This window comes from Elephantulus edwardii, unplaced genomic scaffold, assembly GCF_000299155.1.
Source record: "Elephantulus edwardii isolate Elephantulus edwardi_28Jun2011 unplaced genomic scaffold, EleEdw1.0 scaffold00075, whole genome shotgun sequence".
Classification (NCBI taxonomy): domain Eukaryota; kingdom Metazoa; phylum Chordata; class Mammalia; order Macroscelidea; family Macroscelididae; genus Elephantulus; species Elephantulus edwardii.
Window position 1 is genome coordinate 1,755,072 of NW_006399825.1, and position 23,719 is coordinate 1,778,790.

Here is a 23,719-nt window from a genome sequence, read left to right on the forward strand (position 1 = left end):
TAACGAGTGTGTAACTAAGGCTAACTCCTTTCACCTACAAATTTCGTCTTTGGATACAAAGGTAACTGTGGATAGTCCTTAGGGAGGGACTGTTTGCTCTTCACCAATGCCACAGCTCAGAGGCATCAATTCTTCTTGTCATCCTTATTCATTGTCCAGCTCTCAGATACATAGCAAGTGATTGAAAGATCATGGCCTGAATCAGGCACACCTTAGTCCTCAAACTGACAACAATCATTGCTCCTCAAAAATTTGGAGAGGTCCCTGACTAAATTTTCCCAGTGCAATACATCTTCTGACTTCCTGGCTGCTGGTACCAAAAGTACTGATCATGGATCCAAGTCCGATGCAGTCATTGACAGTTTCAATCTTTTCTCCGTCAATCATGAGGTTGCCTGTTGGTCCCTTGGTGAGAATTTTTTCCTGAGGTTGAGATCCACTCTATGTCAATGGCTTTCTTCTTTCATCTTCAGCAGCAAGTGCTTCAAATCCTCCTCACATTCAAATTTGTGTCATCTGCATAATATAGGTTACTGATGTAACCAGTAACCAGATCCAGATGCCACTTTCTTCATAGAGTCCAGCCTCTCAAATTATTTGCTCAGAGTACAGATTAAATAGGCATGGAAAGAGGATATAGCTCTGACACACGTTTCTTAATTTTAAACTATGTAGTGCTCTTCCTGTCTTCTTACAACAGCCTCTTGGTCTAGGAATAGGTTTTGCATGAGCACAGTTTTTTGGGATACCCATTCTTCTCAGTGTTAGCAGTAGTTTGTCGTGATCTCCAAGTGATCCACATAGTCAAAAATGTCTTCTCATAGTCAAGCCAAACTCCCTAAGCTGTGGGGTTTGGAAGCCTGGCCTCAAGGCAGGGTTGGAGGCAGTTCTGGTCTAGTGCTGGGAGGCAGGGTGACACTGACAGTAGTTTTGGTGGTAGTTTCATAGCCAGTGGTGGTGTCTGAGCCTGCGGTGTGAAAGCAGCATAGTCTTCTGTGGAAATATCATTTGTTCTTAGCCACAAAGTAGCTAATCTTGCATCTTTGCCTTCTCTGGAGATCTTGGGGATTACCCCAAATTCTTGAAGTAAATTATTTTTGTTCTGACTAAATCACCTGACATTAGTTTCTGCTCCTTGAAACGAAGAGTCTCTTTCAAAGATCATTGTCCGCTTCCTTTTGTCCAATGTCTGAAAACGGTTTCAGATTATTTATCCAGTGCTTTAATTGCTTAAGGTGGAAAGGTGTGCCTAGTTCTTGTTACTTCATCAGAAGTTCCCTGTCACATTTGAAATTTTTTAATAACCCCATCAACTAGAATCATTGAGAAATTAATTGATTATAGGTCATGGAAACCCATTAGCAATATGAGGAATTTGTGTTACTTCTTGTTTTTCCTGAGTAAGGCACATTCAGAATTTTTTACTTTTAAACTTGTTAGATAGAAGTTAGAGGTTTTTTTGTTTGGTTTTTTTTTTTTTTTTAGAAGTTAGAGTTTTGACCTCCTGGTTAACCTAATTAAGTCAATCGTCCCATGAATGGATGGCGTGCATTCTCCAGTGCTAATGTAGCCAACACGAGGTACTTGATTTGGTCGCAGGAGTGCAGAGGTTGTATTGCCACTTTAATTTCATGCTGTTGAGTCAATTCTGAGTCATAGCTTGCTTTATGTGGTAGAAGAGAACTGCCCTGCAGGGCTTCCTCAATTGGAATCTTTTGGGAGATCATTAAGTCTTTTCTGGGGTTGAGGAAGAGCCCAGATTCAGATGAATTCTGTAGATACCTTTTTATTAAGATAAAAACAGAGAAATGACTCTGGAATGGGGGAAATCACCAGCATGATTACACCAAATCAAGGCTATGGCATTTGTTTATCGGACTCCAAGCACCCTTGCAGGTGGAACTACTGAAGCAGGCAGTGATTGGGATGACTCACGTAGTTTAAAAAGAAAAAGCTTAGAGGTTGGTTCTCCGGGTTCCTCACTACCTGGCTACTCGGTGTTTGGAGCTAGGATGAAACATTCAGGCCATTTCAGGTAAGTTTCTCAGTTCTCTCCATACCTTTTTCTGTTCTCTGCACTTTCCCTGAGGGCAAAGCCACGTAAATGATTTACCAGTGAGAAAGAAAGTCAAAATATGCCTGATCCTATATCAAGAATTAGAATGGAGCGAGGGCTCTGCAACAGACACCAGGCTTCCAAAACAAAGTGCTTCAGATTTTACACTTGTGATTCAGTGCAAATCTTTTGGGTTGCCAGCCAAGTGATTAATCATTATGCCACCAGGGCTCCTTCAGGTTATGCTCAAAAAAGCATCATTATTGTTGAGTTGGAACTGACTCACAGCTGACTCTCCAGTGGGCTTTCAGAGGCTGTAAACTGCACAGGAGGATTTTGCCAATCTTTTTCCTTCAGAACAGCTGGTGGAATTCGAATCTACTGCCTTTGGGTTGACAGTGCAACCCCCTACTGATTAGGCCACCAGAATTCCTTCCAGTTATGGCAAGATTAAAAATCCAAATGGTATCTGGCCGCTAGTTCAAAATTATTTGATGCAGAAGATATAGAAGATGCCTGTTTGTATAGGGACTCCGATTTCTTGTGTAAGATAGTCCTAGTCAAATAGGACCCAGGACTCATTATAATTGAAAACTGCTGGGAGTTCTTTCCATTCCTCTGAATTTTCTTTCTTGCGTCTTTAATAGTAGCTGGGGACATTTCGAGAGCCACATATAGATTTGTTTGCTGGCACATTAACTTTGAGTCACTGTCATCCTCATCTAGGTTATAGTAATATTTTTTAATGGTATTTGTCTTTTTTGTTGTTTTTTAAATTTTATTTTAATATATTTTTAAATAATTTTAATGAACATTTACAGAGATTTTTTCTTTCCTTTTTTGTTGTTGTTGCTGCTCATTTTATTCCCTCTCTCCCCTCCCCTTCCCCTTAGCCCAACCAGCAATGCACCCTTTATTCCAGATTGCGGTCATAAGTATAATGACTTATCATGTATTCCTTTTGGACAGTTCTTCACCTCATTTTTTCTACTGCAGTGTGTGTTATCTATCTACTCTTTTTCCATTCTCTGCCCTCCCCCTACCTGACCCCCAACTCTGGTCTGTCCTATTTTATAAGAGCAGTTTTATACAGTATTTGTCCTATTGTGACTGAGATATTTCATTCAGCATAATGTCCTGCAGGCTCCCTCATGCTGTGTAATGGCTTATGAGTTGGGGTTTTTTTTTCTTACTATTCACCTGTGTGAATGTACCATAGTTTTCCTATCAATTCGTTTGTTGTTGGGCATTTGGTGCGCTTCCATTTCTTTGCTGTTGTGAATAACACAGCAATAAACACAGGTGTCGGCACGGAGTGGCGGCGGGCAGAGGTGGCAATGCCCAGCAGTATTCTGGCTGGAAGCCTCAGGGTGCGTGGCTGCCCAGCCAGGGTGAGAGTGACTGGCGAATCCATGCACAAGTCCAAGTGATCCAACACTGGGGAGGAAGCGACAAAGTGCCCGAGGCACCCTCCGGGACCACTGTCCCCCTCCTTGCCCAGGCAAGGACTTCCAAACCCCTGCTTGTGGTCATCCTTGGGCCGCCCGGCTCAGGCAAGGGCACTGTGTGCCAGATGACCGCCCAGAACTTTGGCTTCCAGAGTCTCTCCAGCAGCCACTTCTGGCGAGAAAACACCCGAGCGAACACGGATCACGGAGGTTGGAGACATGGCAAAGCAGTACAGACAGAAAGGTCTTCTGGTTCCAGGTCACACGCCTAATGATGTGGAGCTGGAGAGTAGGCGAGAACAGTACTGGCTACTAGATGGTTTCCCTAGGACTTTAGTTACAGGCAGGAGCCCTGGACACAATCTGTGAACTGGATCTAGTAATCTCTGCATATTCCATTTGAAACACTCAAAGATCATCTCAGCAGGTGTTGGGTTCACCCTCCTAGTGGGAGAGTATACAACCTGGATTTCAATCCTCTTCATGTGCGTGGCACTGGTGACATCACTGGTGAACAAGGATGATAAACCTTAAGCAATGCTGCCAGTCTCAGACGATACAAAGTGGTGGCAAAGCCAGTCACTGATTTATACAAGCGCTGAGGTGTGCTCCATCAGTTTTCTGGGATAGAGACTAACAAAATCTGGCTCTATGTGCACATGCTCATCTCAAACAAGATCACAACTATTGAATCCAAAGAAGCGTACAGAACCTGCCCAATGGAAACAGCCAGGAATATGTGGTCCATCATCCAGTTGTATGGTGAAATATTGGTTGCCATGTCCAAATTAGAAGCTAGCTAATAAACCTTGCAACGTCTAGTTTAAACCGTGAACTGACATGAACACTTATGAAAAAGATTTAATAAGAAAAAAATTAAACATGGTTGTGCAAGTAATATTCTCTTGTCTGTTTACTTAGAGCAAGATGTCAGTCTTGAGACTAACGTGTACCTTGATTGAAAAGTCAAGTCTGAAGATTTGCTCTGTTCTGACAACTGCCTCCTGATCCAAGTATAGGTTTTGCATAAGCATGCTCAAGTGTTCTGGGATTCCTATTCTTCTCAAGGTTAGCCATGGTCTTTGCAATTATGTGCTATGCATCAGAAAGCTGGACAATAACTAGGGATAATAAGAGGAAAACTGATGCCTTTGAGCTGTGGTGCTGGAGAAGAGTATTGAATATACCATGGACTGCGGGGAGAACAAACAGGTTTGTCCAGGAGAGGGTGAAATCAGGCTGCTCTTTAGAGGCAAGGATTCTGAAGCTTCACCTGACATATTCTGGACATACTGTAAGGAGAGACCAGTCATTGGAGAGGCCTCTTTTAACATGGCTAAAGTATGTCAGACAAAGTTTCACTATCCTTGCTTCTAAGGAGCACGTTTGCACTTATTCCACTACACTCTTGTTTGTCCTGTACTCTTCACCAAAACTACAACGCAAAGGCATTGGCTCTTCTGTCATCCTTATTCATTGTCCAACTTTCAGATGCATAGCAAGTGATTGAAGAGATCATGGCTTGATACCAAAGTCAGGTAAAGACACCACCAAAATAGAAAACTATAGGCCAATAACTCTCATGAATGTAGATGCAAAAATCCTCAATAAAATCCTAGCCAATAGAATCCAACAGTACATAAAAAATAATAATTTATGACCAAATGGGATTCGTAACAGGTATGCAAGGATGATGCAACATAAGAAATAACAATGGCTACATGATCCTATCAATTAATGCAGAAAAGGCCTTTGGCAAAATCCAACACCGTTTCCTGATTAAAACATTCAACAAAATTGGAATATAGAGGAATTTCCTCAACATAGTAAAAAGTATAAATGCAAAACCAAGAGCCAACATCATTTTCAATGGAGAGAGATTAAAGACATTCCCTTTGAGAACAGGAATTAGGCAAGGATGTCCACTATCAGTTCTCCTTTTCAATATTGTATTGGAAGTCTTAGTGACAGCAATAAGACAAGGAAATAAGAGGTATCGAAATTGGCAGAGATGAGGTAAAATTATCTTTATAGGCAGATGATATGACCGTATACTTAGAAAACCCTAAAGACTCAGCAAGAAAATTACTGGACATAGTTGACCAATTCAGCAAAGTGGCAGGATACAGTGACAAAGAGAAAACGGAAATGGAGCTAAGAAAAACAATACCTATCACAATAGCTAGCCACAAGATTAACTACTTGGGAGTAAATCTAATTAGAAACACAAAAGACCTATCCAAAGAAAATTACAAAACATGACTACAAGAAACAAGAAGAGACCTGGAGAAATGGAAGAATATCCCTTGCTCATAGATAGGAAGACTTAATATTGTGAAAATGACAATTCTACCAAAGGCAATCTACAAGTTCAATGCAATCTTAATACAAATATCAATTCCATTCTTCAATGAGATGGAAAATACAATTTCCAGTTTAATCTGGAATAGAAAGAGGCATCTCAGCCCCTGATCTCAAATACTACTACTACACAGGCATGGTGATCAAGACAGTGTGGTACTGGTACAGTGACAGATACATAGATCAATGGAATAGAATTAAAAACCCAGAAATCAGCTCCTCTATCTACGGTCAACTGATTTTTGACAAGGAGATGAAATCAGTTAAGTGAGGACAAAAGCCTCTTTAACAAATGGTGTTAGCAAAATTGGAAGACTATCTGTACAAAACTCAACCAAGACCCACACTTCACACCATACACCAAAACCAACTCAAAGTGGATTGAGGAACTGGGAGTAAAACCAAGGACAATAAACTTCATCAGAGTAAAGCTTGGAAGAACTCTAGAAGCCTAATTCATAATATGAACAGTTTTCCAGGCATCTTGAAAAACCTACAACCAGGAGAGAATAAAACAGATGAATGGGACCTTCTGAGAATCAAATCCCTATGCACATCAATAAACTTCTCCAATATGGTTAAAAGGAAAGCCACAGACTAGGAAAAAATACTTGGAGTGGAGGGACGGCGCAGGAGAGGAAGAACCTCGATGAGATGGATCGATTCTGTGAGTGGAGTGGTGGGAATGAGTGTTTGAGACGGTGAGGCTGGCACAGGATAGAACAGCGTTTAGGGCTCTTGTACATAGGGTCGCTATGAGTCGCAAGTGACTCAATGGCATATAACAACAACAACAACAACAATGACCTCTCTGATAAGGGACTTATTTCTAAAATTTACAGAACACTCTAGAACCTCAACAAGAAAAAAGGTAAACAACTCAATCACAAAATATTTGTGCTTTATCTCATAATAAGAATTAAGAAACAAAACATCAAATTATAGGAGCTAGGACTGGAAGGAGGACAGTGGCACTGGTGGCGGCTTTCAAGTCACCATGCTTCTCCAGAGGCTCTTCAAATTTTCCTGTGTCATTTGGTCAGCATTTTCAGTCCATTTGTGGAGGAACACTGATGTCATTACAGTGGCATTTAATAAAGAACTTGGCCCTATATAGAAACCTTTTGTGGACAAAATTAGAGAACAGAAATTTAAGTGACAGGCATCTGAAGGACCTGTTGGTATTGGCCCAGAATATCAACAAGATTTGGAGGAGGAGTTTTACCATGCTTTTTAAGCATGGTAAAGCAGACATGAATACCTTCCCTACCTTCAAGTTGTTGTTGTTATGTGCTGTTGAGTCACCTGTCACTCAAAGTTCCTCTATGCACAACATCACTAAACCCTGCTCTATCCTGTGCCAATCTTATTGTCTCTGGTACCTTCATAACCACAGTCACTGAATCAATCCACCTTATTGAGGGTCTTCCTCTCCTGTGCTGTCCCTCCACCCTCCCAAGCATGACATCCCTCTCCAAGGACTGGTCCCTCCTTGCAATGTCAGACAAAGCTTCAGGATCCTTCTCTCCAAGGAGCAGCCTGGCTTCACCTTCTCCAGGATGAACTTGTTTGATCTCTTAGCAGTCCATGGTATATTCTATACCCTTCTCCAGCACCAATTCTCCTTCTATCATCCCTAGTCATTGTACAGCATTCTGATGCATAGCAAGTAATTGCAAAGACCATGGTCTATATCAAGCGCACTTTAGTCTCCAGACTGTTATCGTTGTTCTTCAGCACTTTGGCGAGGTCTCTGACAGCCGACTTTCTCAATGCAATTCATCTTTTAATTTCATGGCTGCTGATACTAATAGTGTTGATTGTAGAGCCCACCAAACCGAAGCTATTAACAATCTCAATCTCTTTACCATCTATCATGATGCTGCCAAGCATCCCAGTGGTGAGAATCTTTGTTTTCTTGATGTTGAGCTTCAATCCATATTGAAGGCTGCAGTCTTTGACCTTCTGCAGCAATCACTTCAAGTCCTCCTCAGTTTCAGTAAACAGAGTTGTGTCATCTGCATAACGCAGGTTGTTGATGAGTCTTCCTCCAATCCTGATGCCACATTTCTCCTCATAGATCCCAGCCTCCCAGATAATCTGTTCCACAAATAGATTGAAAAGGTATGGAGATAGGACACATCTTTGGCATCCACCTTTCTCAATTTTGAACCATGTAGTGTTTCCTTGCTCTATTCTGATGACTACCTCCTGGTCTAAGTATAGGTTTTGCATAAGCACAATCAAGTGTCTGGCATACCCATTCTTCTCAGAGTCATCCACAGTTTGTTGTGATCTACACAGTCAATTTGAAGCTGTTGAAAAACCCCAGTCCTGAAGCATTATCTAAAATTGGTCTGGTAATTTGTTATGGATTGATTGTACAATTAAATAGTAGTATCAGAATACATGTATTATTTTACAATTGTTTTTTGGTGGGTTTTTTGTGTGTGAGAAAAATTTGCATTTAGATTTAGCCCGCTGGACTCAGTTTAGATGATCCCAATTTTGTTGGCAACATCCAAAGCATCACAGTCAGGAGCAAGTCGAACATAGGCCTTCTTCTCTCCATCAGACCCAATCAAAGTGTTGACCTTAGCCACATCAATGTCACAGAGCTTCTTTGCAGCTTGTTTAACTTGGTGCTTGTTGGCCTTGACATCCACAATGAACACAAGTGTGTTGTTATCTTCTATCTTCTTCATGGCTGACTCAGTGGTCAGGGGAAATTTGATGATGGCACAGTGGTCAAGCTTGTTTCTCCTGGGGGCGCTCTTCTGGGGTTATTCGGGCTGCCTTTAGAGTCTCAGCATCTTAGGCCACTGGAAGGTGGGTGATGTGAAGATCTTCTATTTTTTTTGGCTGTGGATGCCCTTCAGGACTGCTTTCTTGGCCTTTAATGCCTTTGCTTTAGCTTCAGTTTTGGGAGGGGTAGGGGCTTCCTTCCTCGCTTTTGGCGCCATCTTCATAGAAAGCTATTTCACAATTGTTTTAAAAGATCAAATTATAAAGGGCTAACATTTCACATGAACAGAGAAATGTTCAAAAAGCAAGTAGACAAATAGGAAAAAAACAAAGGACGCAAATAGGTAATTCATTTACCTACACATAACTAATAACCATATTAAAAATTCTCAGTTCACTAATTTAAAAAAACAAAAGTTCTCATTAAAAAAGTGCTCATTTGTGGGGAGCTCTGGTTGCATACTGGCAAGAAGCTGCACTGCAATCCTGAAGGAGCATGGTTTGAATCCCCCAGATGCTCCGCTGGAGAAAGAAGGGTCATTTCCTGTGCTAGTTGGATCAAATTCAATGGCACCCAACAAGAAAAAAAAAAGAGAGAGGGGAGAGGGGAAAAAGTGCTCATTTGTTCATCAAATTAGCCAAGGCATTTGACTGTGTAGATCATAACAAACTATGGCTGACTCTGGGAAGAATGGGAATCCCAGAACACTTGATTGTTCTAATGTGAAACTTATACTTGGACCAGGAGGCAGTCGTCAGAACAGAGCAAGGGAACACTGCATGGTTCAAAATTGGGAAGGGCGTATGCCAGGGATGCATCCTATCTCCATACCTTTTCACCCTATATGCAGAACAGATTATCCGAGAGGCTGGGCTCTATGAGGAGAAATGTGGGGTCAAGATTGGTGAACGATTTATCAACAACCTGCGTTATGCGGATGACACAACCCTGCTTGCTGAAACTGAAGAGGACCTGAAGCGCCTGCTGCAGAGTGTCAAGGACTGCAGCCTCCAATATGGATTGAGGCTCAATGTCAAGAAGACAAAGATTCTCACCACTGGACCCGCTGGCAGCATCAGGATGGATGGTGAAGAGTTTGAGATTGTTCACAGCTTTAGTTTGCTTGCCTCTGTAGTCGACAGTCTTGGCTCCAGCAGCCAGGAAATTGAAAGGCGCATTGCCATGGGAAAGTCTGCTGTTAGGGACCTCTCCAAAGTGCTGAAGAGCAGTGGTGTCTCTCTGGAGACTAAGGTGCGTCCGATACAGGCTATGGTCTTCACAATCACTTGTGATGCATCAGAGAGTTGGACAATGACCAAGGAGGATAGAAGGAGAATTGATGCCTTGGAGCTGTGGTGCTGGAGAAGAGTATTGAGAATACCATGAACTGCTAGGAAAACAAACAGATTTGTCCTGGAAAGGGTTAAACCGGGTGGCTCCTTGGAGGCAAGGATTCTGAGGCTCCGTCTAACATACTTTGGACATGTTGTGAGGAGAGACCGGTCCCTGGAGAGGGACATCATGCTTGGGAGGGTGGAGGGACAGCGCAGGAGAGGAAGGCCCTCTATGAGGTGGATTGATTCAGTGACTGGGATAATTGGGATGGGAGTGTCTGAGACAGTGCGATTGGCACAGGACAGAGCGGAGTTTAGGGCTGTTGTACATAGGGTCGCTATGAGTCGCAAGCGACTCGATGGCACATAACAACAACAACAATACTCGATGTTGGACAATGTGTGGAAAAGCAATTTCTGTAACCACGAGACAGCTGTGAGAATGCAGGTGAGGACAGGAGCAGCCTGGGACACTGATGGTGGACAATAGAGGTGACGCACTCGTCTAGAACCATTTGGACTTACTATGTGAGAAATCCAAAACCTTATTTGACTGTGCATTTCATTTCTCCCCATAACCCACCTGTACTGCCCCTGGTAACCACTAATAAATATTGGTCCTGTTTCTAGAATTTGTAGTGCTAAGATGAATAATAGCCTATTTATGAGAAGCTGTAGGTCAACATACTCCCAAATGCTTAACCAGTTGTATAAATCCATACGTTCTATTAACAGCTCCATCTGTGGCTTAGTTCCACAATTCCTCTATGTGGGTCTTAAGATTTGCTAGAAGGTTCTCCAAGGACTCAGACCTCTCAGGGGAATGACCCACATGATTGGAGTTATGCAAGCCAGGTTCTTTTGTAGAAACTGGTGAGCAATGGGCCAGCTGGATGCAGCAGGAGGTTTAAACACAGTCATGATGCTGTGGCTCCTGTGTTGGTGTCTTCACACACCCTCTAGTATAGGGCGTGCGCTATTTATATTGATGCTCAGCTGTTGATGATTAACAAGACCATGTTGATTTGCAAGACCACGTGTCTGCAGTTAAGGTAGCTGGAGACCAGCGGTGCTATCAAATGTCTAAAAACACCCCCACTCCAACTTTTAGTCTAACACCACAGTCCCTATACATCTGTCTTTGTCTTTTTATATTAATGGAGGTTATATTTACTCCTATTTTTTGTCTTCTTCTGTTTTTCTTAATATTTACTCTTTTGTAATCAACTTATTGATCAGCATAATGTCTTTAAGCTCCATCCACACGGCAGCTTGTATCACAACTTCGTTTCTTAAGTGAAAAAGTCTACGCTCACAATCCTGCATATATTTGGCAGGTAATATTTCAACCTAAGTATTCATACATGCTGCAAATATAGTCACGTATATAGTAGAGACAACAAAAAGCAAATTTAAGTAAACTTCTTAATTATAACCAAACACTGTGAAGGAATGAGCCACTGGTCACAGGACCATAATTTCAGGAGACAGCAAGGCTATTTGGCATGACAGCTCACAAAGCCAATGTTTTATGCTTTACATTAACAAGTAGTGACTGGAGACTTAAAAGCTTTCCAGTGACCATCTAAGGTGCAACCATTGGTCTTTTCCAATGAAGCAAAGAAGAGAGGCAAAAATAAAATATGAATGAAAACAGCCCAAACAGCACCAATCGACCTCATTAACCTCAACCTTCAAAACCCTGAGGCCAGGAGAACTACATGGCACCCACCTACACTGCTAATCACTCTGTACTGAGTCACAGTACAGGGCTGGATAGAGTGGAGATAAATGCAGAACAAAACTCACAATCACAGTGATGGACAGGTCTGACAGAAAATGGTAGAACCTACAAAACCACGGCCGTTAAGTCACTTTTGAGCCTGGAACTGAATTCACTCCTATGGCAAAATCCGTAACCAAACAATAAAGAGAAACATAAGGTGAGCAATATAACATTACTCCTTAAAACAATCAACTGTTCAAGATCATAAAGGCAGCATGTGCCCAGGAATAAAACTCAGATGGTAGGAAGAAGGGAGAGGATGGAGACAAGAACCACAGAAAGATGGGGGGGGGGATATAAAGAATGTAATCAATATTGTGAAACAAAATATGTATGAGTGGTTGAACAGAATATCAATCTGCTGTGCAAACTTCTACTCAGATGACACTAAGACATTTCAAGCACAGCAATGATCGTGAGGATGGTGCAGGACTTGACAGCATTTGATTCTATTGTTCATGAGGTCACTGTGGGTCAGAACTGATTCAACATCAACTGGCAAAAGCAACAGCATCTTTCCACAAAGAATCTAAAAACAATCACCAAATATGCAAAAAGTTCAAATAAACTCACTGTTTTGAAAATGCAGTTCTTAACATTTATTCTGGTTTAAAATCAGGGTGAGGTTATTTAGAAAGAGAATTTTCACCAAATTTATTTTTTATCTATAAGGCAATATACCCAAGTCACAATCAACAAAACCTTTCCAATGCATTCATGAATCCTAGAGCAACTTATCTCCAGGAACTGGGACGAGGTTTGGTCCATTTGTTCAGCAAATACCTACTATTTGCCAGCCCTGGTGTATAAGCCAGAGGCATGGCAGCAAACATCCTGGTCTCAAGATTTCACATTCCTGTTGGGAAAGCATGTAATAAACTACTGAATAAATGGATGAACAAATTTTTTAAAAACCAGACAAACGAAATGCTCTGCAAAGGAGTAACCCAAGGTGATGTAGTAATTGTTAAGTAGGGTCTTAAGTCATCAGAAAGTCCTTTCTGAGGAGGTCATGTATAAATTGAGATGCAAATAACTAAAAGAAGCTAGCCACACAGAGATCAGGTAGCAGAGAAAACCAGGTAGACAAAGTCGGTGAGGTAGAGGTTAGCAGGGAGAAAGTCAGTGCTTACTATAGGAGAAAGCAGTCTCAGAGGCGGGAAGAAGCCAGACTTCAGGACTTGTACACAAGAGGAAGGGCATTTTGGAAGTTTTAAACAGGAGAAAAACATGATCTGATTTTCTTGTAAAAAGATCATGCCGTCTGTTGTGTAAAGACTGGTTGTTCTTATGTGTCGTCGAGTTGCTTGCGATTCATAGTGACCTGATGTATAACAGCCCTGAAACCTGCTCTATCTTGTGCTCTATACTGTCTCTGACACACCTACCCTCATTAAGTCAGTGACTGTATCAACCCACCTCGTTGATGGTCTTCCTCTCTTTCTCTGTTCCTCCACCCTTCTACACATGATGTCCCTGTCCAAGGACTGGTCCCTCCTTGCAACATGAGTAGGTCAGACGAAGCCTCAGAGTCTTTGCCTCTAAGGAGCAGCCTGGCTTCACCCTCTAGAATAAATCTGTTTGTTCTCCTGGCAGTCCATGGGATATTCAACATTCTTCTCCAGCACCATAGCTCAAAGAGAGGAAGGGGGAACTGGATATACATATGAAACTAAGTCAACTAGTTGTTGTTGTTGTTATGTGCCATTGAGTAGCTTGTGACTCACAGAGACCCTATGAACAATAGCTCTGAACCCTGCTGCTCTATTCTGTGGCAACTTTATTGTCTCTGGCACACCTACCCTCATTACCCCGGTTACTTAATTAATATATCTCATCAAGTATCTTCCTCTCTTGCACTGTGCCTCCATCCTCCCAAGCATGATTTCCTTGTTCAAGGACTGGCCCTCCTTGTAATATGCTCAAAGCATGTCAAGCAGAGTTTCAGAATCTTTGCCTCCAAGGAGCAGTCTGGTTTCACCCTCTCTAGTAGGAAACTGCTCTCCTATCAGTCCATGAGATATTCAATATTCTTCTCCAGCACCGTAGCTCAAAGGCATCAATTTTCCTTCAATCATCCCTAGTTAGGATCAATTTTCAATCTGTATGTAGAACAGGTTATTCAATAGGCTGGACTCTATGAAGAGATATGTGGCATCAGGATTTGAGGAAGACTCATCAATAATCTGCATTATGTAGATGACTCAACCTTGCATCCTGAAACTGAGGAGGGCTTGAAGCATTTGCTGAAGAGGGTCAAGGACTGTAGTCTTCAATATGGATTGAAGCTCAAGAAAATGAAGATTCTCACCACTGAGCCAACTGGCAGCATCATGATAGAGGAAGAGATTGAGATTGTTAACAATATAAGCTTTTTCGGTTCCACAATCAACACTCTTGGCACCAGCACTGAGGAAATCAAAAGATGAATTGCATCAGGGAAATCTGCTGTCAGGGACCTCTCCAGAGTGCTGAAGGGTGATGATTTCAGTCTAGAGACTAAGGAGCTCATGATCCAGGCCATAGTACTCATAATTACTCGCTATGTATCAGCGAACTGGACAATGACCAAGAATGACGGAAGAATTATTGATGCCTTTGAGTTGTGCTGGTGGATTTGAACTACCAGGGAGGCGCCACCTTCTGGCTAGCAGTACAACTTCCTGTGGACTATACCATCAGAGCTCCCTGCTGAACACAGGGTCACTACAAATCAGAGCTGACGTGGCAGCATTTCATGGCAATCTTATAAATTATTCATGGGGATTGGTTTAGTTCTGTTATATCTTCGATATGTAATATATACCTATTATATGACTGTAGTATATTATAGGTACTTGTGACCAATAAAACAATAGCTCAATAAATTACATTTTATTATTCAAATGATTTTATAGTGTCAATACTAATGTTACTAAAACTACATAGGTTGAATTTAGTGGTATCATTAGTTGAAATAATATTGAAGGCTTTCACTATTCAAAGTAAAGTTTTTGTGGATAAATGTATATTCCCTATTTTATAAAAATGTTAATCTTCCCTGTTGAGGGCTTTGGCCAGGCCATAGAAAGGCATCTTATTAGCATGGCAAGAAGAGCAGAGCGGGTGACTGTCCACATCACATGTGCTATGAATGCGTTTCTACCCCAATGGGACTGAAGAGGCCCCAGCATTTTTTAGGATTTAATAAGTCACGATAAAAGCATAATTGAAATCTAGACAGATGTAGAAGACATCAGTATCTACTTAAAGATGCTTTTCCTCTTAGTAAAAATTTGTAATTTGAAAGAAAATTTGTCTTTCTTGATAAGTTCTTTTTTTTTTTCTTGATAGGTTCTTAAAACATGCAGATTATGGGTTCTTGAAGTATTGCATTTTAAGGGATCCTACATTGCTGTCTTTCTAGGTATGCCATTAGTAGAAACAAAGCTTAATAAATTTATGGTAACTCCTTAAAAGTAAAGACAACACTTTAGAAGTAAAGACACACACAACACTATTTTGACAAAAAAAAATATTTTAAGAAATGTGGCTCTGTTTTGTATATACATGCCATAGTTAAAGACAACATTTGGAAAAGTTATTTATTTTCATTAATTAGGCTTTGATTTCTATTTAGATGTATGCATGAGAGACAGAAACAAAGACGGATAGGGATTATTTTTCAACATAAGTAAAACTATAATCTCCTGAGAATTTTCTAGTTAGGTAAAATACAGGTTGACACGTTTTAGTCTTCCTCCCAGGAATTAAAAGTATATTTTGTACATTCACAAGAAATCAAAGGAGGTTATTGCTTAGTAAACTGATGAACATTTGTTTAAACAGCTGTTTTAACTGAGCAATGTAAACATGATTATAAATTTACAAATACACGGACTAGTGGACTAGTCTTCCTTGCTCTGGAGATTGAATCTAAATTTATGGAGATTTGATGAAAGCTTGAGTCTGGCAAAATTCAGAGCATAACATCCATGCAGGCAAAAGAATACAATAGTCAGATGGCAATTATTTCAAGAATGACTCCCAACGCCTTCCATTGCTTTACCCCTTGCTCACATGCATGTGACCTGAGTTGCTCCATCTTCCTGATCAAACTGTCCATCGTCCAATTCCCGCAGGACACTGTCGTTGCTGCTGAACCCAGAAAGGCTGCTGCACTGCGTAGCCCTCCCCTCCTTCATCCAACCTTCTCTGGAAGTGGAGAAGAGGCCCTCCTCTGGTAGGGCTCTGCTTTCTGTAGGCTGTGACTTGGCCGTGTCCAGTCCAACACTCCTACTGGTTACTTTGTTCTTGTCTTCACCTTTTATGTGGTGGCTGCCTTTCCTCTGAAACACAAGAGACAAGCAATGAAAATCGGATCTTTCCAGCACCTCTACCCTACCACATGCTGTTTCTCAGTCTAATGGGCTTTTCCTTCCTTGTTTTCAAAACAAGTATCATTCTTAAAGGATCAGCTCAGAGCCAGTCACCTTCCTTATCTCCTCTTCCCCCAAAACAAAAGCACCTTCTCTGGTTTCAAAGCCCTTAGAAAATTCCAGAAAGATAAATCCTCATTGGCAGGCTGGTGGTGGCAGGTTGGTCTGGGCCTTCAAAGGCATCTCTGAGGAGAGAAATGTGGGGAAAGGAGATTTCTTAGAACGTCAACACAAGTATTAATAAATTATCTGTGGGACGGATTCAGTATAGTCAGCTGGAATTCATTTGAAGGTTCCCACCTCTCAAACCCAACTTTTCACTGATAAATGGAGAACAGAAGAAGGTAGAAATATATTAACGGTTTCATTTTCTTCTTGGTGTTAGCTGGGATCTAAATAGCAAAAAGAAGTGATTCAACGGGCACAATATGGCCATTGTTATACAGGAATCATTTCAGGGATCATGGATAATTCAGACCAAGTTTACTTTGATATCTGGAGCTTCTTCCTGGGCCGAGCCTTTCCTCATGCTGTCTGGCTGGCTTCTGTCTGACACAGTGGTGATGCTTAGCAAGTTCATATGCTTTGTTCTTGAGAGTATCTGATAAACTGTGAACATTTCCGCTAACAAATACTGTCTGCTGGCTGACAACATCTTTGGCACAGTTCAGAATAAAAGAGGACATGGTTCCTGCCAAGGACATTGAAATCATAATAAGATGGCTCAGTCAGTCAAGGGAAGGTCAAGGAGGAAAATGATAGGAACTGAACATGTATGTAAATGTTCACATACCTGCTGCGATTTCGTTAGAGGGGCTTATTTATGCTGGTAACATTATGTACACAGAGCTTGATTATGTACTCTTTTTTTTACCAGATTATTTACAATTAATCATGTATTCTTACACACTTAAAACTGATAAAGAACAAAAGGTAACTTAAATAGGCACAGTGGTTTCACTTGTGCACTGAAAGTTCACATACATGTTAGTTGGGAACCAGGGCCATATTTTTCTCAGAAAAATATTATTCATAGAAGTCAGAGGCCCAGCGGTGGCAAGTGAATCACAAGGATGTGATCGGCAAGGATGTGAACCATGAAGCTGGCAGTGGCCCCCACACTGTGCTCACTCACCCTCTTGGGTATGAGGACACTGGGGCATCATGGATGTTACCCGGGGCATCGTGGATGTCATCCACAGCCACAGGTGAAGAAATTATAAAATCTCCTCAAAATATAGAAGTCAGCATCATAGATGACAACTTTATGCGGAAGTGGATAGGAGCGATGAGTCTGTCGGTAATGTGACTTCTTCAGCAGATTACCAAATGTCTGAATTGGATAATTGGTTAAAATTGCTTGAGTGTCAGTATATTACTGATACGAAATGCAACTTTTCTGCGGCCCACCTAGATATTTTTGAAGACGTTAAGTTACGTGTAAGAGCAGAAAAAGCAAACAAAACTTCTCCCTGGTATAAAGTGGATTCGTTTATCCCATTTCAAATAGCTCAAACTGGTCCTCCTAAAAGTAGAATTAGAAGCTGAAGACCAGGCAATAATAATCAACATCTCTCTTCCTGGAACAGAATATAGTCTCATGTGGGATCAGGAAAGAACAAGCTTTACATATAACTTAGTTGTCTGGAAAAATTCTTCCAGTTTAGATGAAGATGTTTATCCCAGAGGGAAAATATACCAGAATGTATATACCAAAATGTACCAGAAGCTACATATTGCTTGAAAGTAAGGGCAAGCCTATGTTTGAAGAAAAAAAGTTCGTATCTATAGTCCATGGTATTGTATTAAAAACACAGTTGAAAATAAACTACTTCCACCATAAAACATTGAATTTGAGGGGAGCTCTGGTGGCCTGGTGACAAAAAGCTGCACTGCAATTCCAGAAGTACACAGTTCAAATCCACCAGATGCTCTGCCGGAGAAGGAGGGGCAATCTCCTCCTGTACAAGTCAGATCCGATTTGACGGTACACACACACACACACACACACACACACACAATAAAAAGGAAAAGAAAAAAAACAAACCCAAAAACCAAACAAACATTGAATTTGAAGCCAAAAATGAGATGTATGTTCTAAAATGGAATTACATATATGAAAATTTCACCTTTCAAGCCCAGTGGTTCCTTGGTTATTTAGAAAAGATTCCTTGGGACCATTCAGATAAATGGAAACAAATGTATAGCTGCAAAAATGTCACACCTACCCAGTGTGTCTTTCCACAAAATTTTTTCCTAAAAGGAATATACTTTCTGCATATACAAGCATCTAATGGAACTATCACATCTCTTTGGTCTGAAGAGAAGTTTGATACTGAAATGCAAAATATTGTATTTCCTCCAGTCATTAGTACGAAAGCCATTAGTAACTCACTGTATGTTTATACTGGCACTCCAGAAGAGACTGAGAGCCAGTCTGGGAACCATTATTATCCAGTAACTTAGGAAATTAAATTTTGGAAAAACACATCAAATGCCAAGGTTAAAATCCTACAGAAGAAAACTGATATTCTTATTCCTAATTTGGAGCCAGAACACTCCTCAACAATGAACAACTGAATGTAATTACTGAAAGCAGTAATTTTAGTGATACCATGTGTGAGAAAATAAAATCAGGATTGCTTGGAGCAGCCACTAAAGAATCTACTCCTTTCTACTTCTGAAGAATAAATTGAAAGATGTGTCATAGTTGAAAATATGAACATTCTTAATACAGTAGAAAAAACTCATCAAATTGATGATGATCACAAAAAATACAATTCCCAAACCAGTCAGGATTCGGGAAACTATTGAAGGTAAAAACAGTGACAGTAAAACAAGTGAAGAACTTCTACAGCAGGAAATCATGTGACTAGGACTGATCTCTAAAATATTAGGAAACTTTACTGTGGTTTCTCTGGGAGCCTGAATAACCTTACTCTTCTCAGGGTATTCTGGTTATCACAAGAGTCCAGAATTAAGGTTGCACAGTGGAGTGTACTCGGGGCAGTGGGAGGGGTGCGGGGGTTTGTATACCAAAGAAGGAATTTTTTTTGCTTTTCAAAGAGTGGGTGAACTGGGGGATGGGGGGGGGAGAGCTGGGCAGGGAGAAAAGTTCAGCAATGAATGAATGGCAATTCAAAATCTCTGTAAATGTTTATTAAAATTAATAAAATAAAATTTTAAAAAAGTAAACACTTGAAAAATGAAACTATAGAAATTTAGAGAAAAATTTCTACAGTCCATGATGAAGATCTTGAAAGATCTGTCATTGAACTTACCTTTAATGAAAAGAGTTAAATAAAAATAAGAAGTCAGAGGCCCAAGATGGGTATAAGAGTTTATTATTTACAAATTTGTTGAACTATAGTATGTACAGATCTGAAGTGCTTGCTGCAGAAAGTCAAGGGCTATAGTCTTTAATATGTATTGAAGTTCAATATCAAGAAAAAAAAGATTCTCAGTACTGAGCCATTCGCAGCACCATGATGGAGAAGAGATTGAGGTTGTTAATTCCAGCTTGCTAAGTTCCACAATCAACACCTTTAGATCTTGGCACCAGCAGTCAGGAAATCAAAAGACAAATTGCACTGGGAAAATGTGCTGTCAGGGACCACTCCAGAGTACTGAGAAACAATGATGCATTCTAGAGACTAAGGTGCACCTGATCCAGGCCATAATCTTTGCAATTACTTGTTATGCATCAGAGAGCTGGACAGTGATTAAAGATGCTGGAAGAAGAATCAATGCCTTCGAGTTGTGGTGCTGGAGAAGAGTCTTGAATATACCATGGATCACCAAGAAAACAAACAGGTTTTTCTTGGAGATGGTGAAACCAAATTGCTCACTGCAGGGTAGGATTTTTTTTTTTCAGGGTAGGACTTTGAAGGTCCATCTCACATAATTTGGACATGTGGCCAGGAGGAACCAACTCATCCTTGGAGAAGAACATCATGTTTAGAGGGGTGGGGGGACAGTGCAGGAAAGGAAGATTCTTGATGAGATGGACTGACACAGTAAGTGGGGTAATATAGGTAGGTGTATCAGAGTCAGTGAGACTGGCTCAGGATAGGACAGAGTTCAGAGGTACTGTACATAAGGTCGCTATGAGATGCAGAGGTGATTCAACATCACGTAACAATAACATATGTTTTTATATACTGTTGAGTCAGAACTGACTAATAGCTGACCCTTCAATGAGTTTCAGAGGCAATTAATTGCATGTGTAGAGATTGCTAATCTTTCTCCTGTGGAGCATCTGGTGGATATGTGCCTCTGGGCTGGCAGTGTAGCTCCTTCCTACTAAGCCACCAGAGCTCCCTTGAACTACAGTATATAAAATACAAAGACATTTTCTATTGGGTTTCATTGTAAATATATAAGGCAAACAAATAACTTTATTAAATATGATTTTGTGGGCTACTTTTTTGTAGAACATAACCACTGTTTATGATGTGGTTTATAGTTGTACCCTGCTAGCACACTGTAAGGAGCCTTGGTGGTACAGTGGTTATATTAAGATAATGGAAACAGCCCACATGCCCATCAACAAATGAACGGACTGAGAAATTGTGATAAATTCCAACAATGAGGGGAGCTCTGGTGGCCTAGTGGCAAGGAGCTGCAACTACAATCCCAGAGGCGAATGGTTCGAATCCACCAGATTCTCTGCCGAGGAAGGAGGGACAATCTCCTCCTATACCAGTCAGATCTGATTTGACAGTACACGCACACAAAAATAATAAAATAAAAAAATTCCAACAATGGGATACTATGCAGCATTAAGAAACAATGATATTGTGGACAAATATGTTATAAAACCATTATAGTAGATTAAGTACGAAGATCCAAGGGGGGGAGGGTGAAAGGAGGTGTGTGTGTGTGTGTGTGTGAGACTAATCATGGAGTTGTACAAGTTGATGGGTGGGGAGGTGAGGGAAATTGGAAGAATCTCGTCTGAAAAACATTGTAATTTTGTAAATAGTATAAAAAACCCACACCGATGCTACTGTAAAATATAACATGAGAGAGTCTAGATAGCACTATGCTAAGTGAACTAAGTCTCAAAAGGATCAACATTACATAATACCATTATTGTAAAAATAGGGGGATAACTAGTAAGATGTTCTTAAATATCCAGAAGGAGAAGGGAAAATGGGGAGGAAGGTGGGAAAAGGGAAAGCAGTATAAATCTCTAGGACAGCAGAGTTTAGAGAAAGAATAGGGGGCAGTAAAGACTCAATGCGGACTTCAAAAGATAAAGTAATAATAGGCATTGTTGTTGTTATGTGCCGTCGAGTCGCTTGTGACTCATAGCGACCCCTATGTACAACAGCCCTAACCTCTGCTCTGTCCTGAGACAATCTCATTGTCTCCGACACACTCATCCCGACTGCCCCAGTCACCGAATCAATCCATCTCCCAGAGGGCCTTCTCCTCCTGCGCTGTCCCTCCACCCTACCAAGCATGATGTCCTTCTCCAAGGTCCCTCCTTACAACATGTCTAAAGTATGTCAGACGAAGTTTCAGAATCCTTGCCTCTAAGGAGCAGCCCAGTTTAACCCTCTCCAGGATGAATCTGTTTGTTTTCTTAGCAGTCCATGATACCCTCAATACTCTTCTCCAACACCAAAGCTCAAAAGCATCAATAATTCTTCTATCCTCCCTGGTCATTGTCCAGCTCTCTGACGCATAACAAGTGATTGCAAAGACCATGGCCTATACCAGATGCACCTTAGTCTCCAGAGAGACACCGTTGCTCTTCAGGACATTAGAGAGGTCCCTAACAGCCGACTTTCCCATCGCAATACGTCTTTTAATTTCCTGGATGCTGGTGCCAAGAGTGTATTAATATAAAATACTATATATATGGAGGATTGTATGAAACACAATGTTAATTAAAGATTGTAGAAAACCAACATACATAAATGAAGTACAATGTATATGAGTTATTGTACGCAAACCAATTAAAAAATACACAAAAAGGTCAGTTGTTCCAACCCACCAGCCATGCCACAGAGAAAGGTGAGATAATCAATGTCCTTTTGATAAGATTTACAGTCTTAGAATCTTATGGGCAGTTTTACTCTGGAGATCTGATGGCCTAGTGGTAAAACTTGGTGCTGCATGCAGTCCCAAAGGTATGTGGTTCAAATCCACTGGCTGCTCCACAGAAGGATGGTCAATCAATCTTCTTCCGTGAGACTGACTGCTTCTGAAAACTCCTGGAGCATCAATTATAGGCTAGTCCAGACTCAATGGTACACAACAAGAACAGTGGTACTAGGGGCAGGAACTACCTCAGTGGCAGTGGGTTTAGTGTGCTGTCTGGAAGATGCTCTGGTGGGGCGGTGGTGAAGTGCTCACGTACTAACCACCAAAAGGTTGGTCATTCAAACCCAACAGCTGCTCCATGTTAGAAAGATGTATGAGTGCTCGCTTCGGCAGCACATATACTAAAATTGGAACGATACAGAGGAGATTAGCATGGCCCCTGCGCAAGGATGACACGCAAATTCGTGAAGTGGTCCATATTTTGGACCCTGAAATTAACGAGTGTGTAACTAAGGCTAACTCCTTTCACCTACAAATTTCGTCTTTGGATACAAAGGTAACTGTGGATAGTCCTTAGGGAGGGACTGTTTAAAAAGAGGCAGGGGGAAAAAAAAAAAGAAAGATGTATGAGTCTGCTTCCACAATGATCTGCAGCTTTGGAAATCCCATCAGGCAGCTCTACTCTGTACTGTAAGGTCAGAATCAACTTAAAGACAGTAAGTTAGTAGCATGCTGCATGTTTTGGAAGTTTAGGGGCAGTTATCTTCCTCTTGTCCAAGTTATTGGCGTCGTTGGGTAAAGAACAGCCTTTGTGGTCCATTTCACATAGCTAGAACTTTGTTGCAGTCACATTTTCACCTGAGCCACTGATTATAAATGTCAGATCATAGAGGTTTTCTCTTTTTATTCCCATTCATGGAATTACGGGGATTTAATCCAAGCAGCAGAATCAGACAGATTTACTGTCAGTAAATGTCCGGTTTCAACTTGCCATGCTCTTCTGGAGGCTGGGCTGTGAAGAAGTAGTCTTCTGAACACTGGGAGAGCTGGGGAGTGCTGCCAGATTCAGTTCCTTCCTGGAACCACATTACTAGCTCAGTTTCCCACATGCATAACAAATGCCTTTTTTTTTTAAACTTTTGAATGATGCTCTCAGCATTGATGGAATTACAATAGGAATGGTGCAGTGCCAGAGAGCACTTAGCTGCCTGAGTCTTTATTTCCTTACTAGCATCAGAGCCAAATGCAAATATTGCAACTGTGTTTTTATTATATGTCAGCTGATAATAACCAATTGCATATGCTTGATAAAAATGTTCTTAATTTTTATTTTACATAGAATAATAAAGTATCAACAGTCACTGACATTTAGATGTTGTTGTTGTTGTTATGTACCATCGAGTCACTTGCGATTCATAGCGACACTATGTACAACAGCCCTAAACTCTGCTCTGTCCTGTGCCAATCGCACTGTCTCTGACACACCCATCCTGATTACCCCAGTCACTGAATCAAT

At 41.0% G+C, this 23,719-nt stretch overlaps 1 protein-coding gene and 2 pseudogenes across 1 annotated transcript in view; 2 read left to right on the top strand and 1 right to left on the bottom strand.

Moving 5' to 3' along the window:
- LOC102853204 overlaps positions 1-4,307 on the top strand; it is a 4,648-nt pseudogene extending 341 nt beyond the window's left edge.
- An 11,479-nt stretch (positions 4,308-15,786) lies between these two features.
- RFTN2 (raftlin family member 2) overlaps positions 15,787-23,719 on the bottom strand; it is a 95,934-nt gene continuing 88,001 nt past the window's right edge. The window contains exon 9 of the mRNA XM_006889066.1: positions 15,787-16,059. Within this exon, the coding sequence (XP_006889128.1) occupies positions 15,787-16,059 (273 nt within the window). The remainder of the gene's footprint in view (positions 16,060-23,719) is intronic.
- LOC102844629 lies at positions 17,044-18,729 on the top strand (annotated as a pseudogene).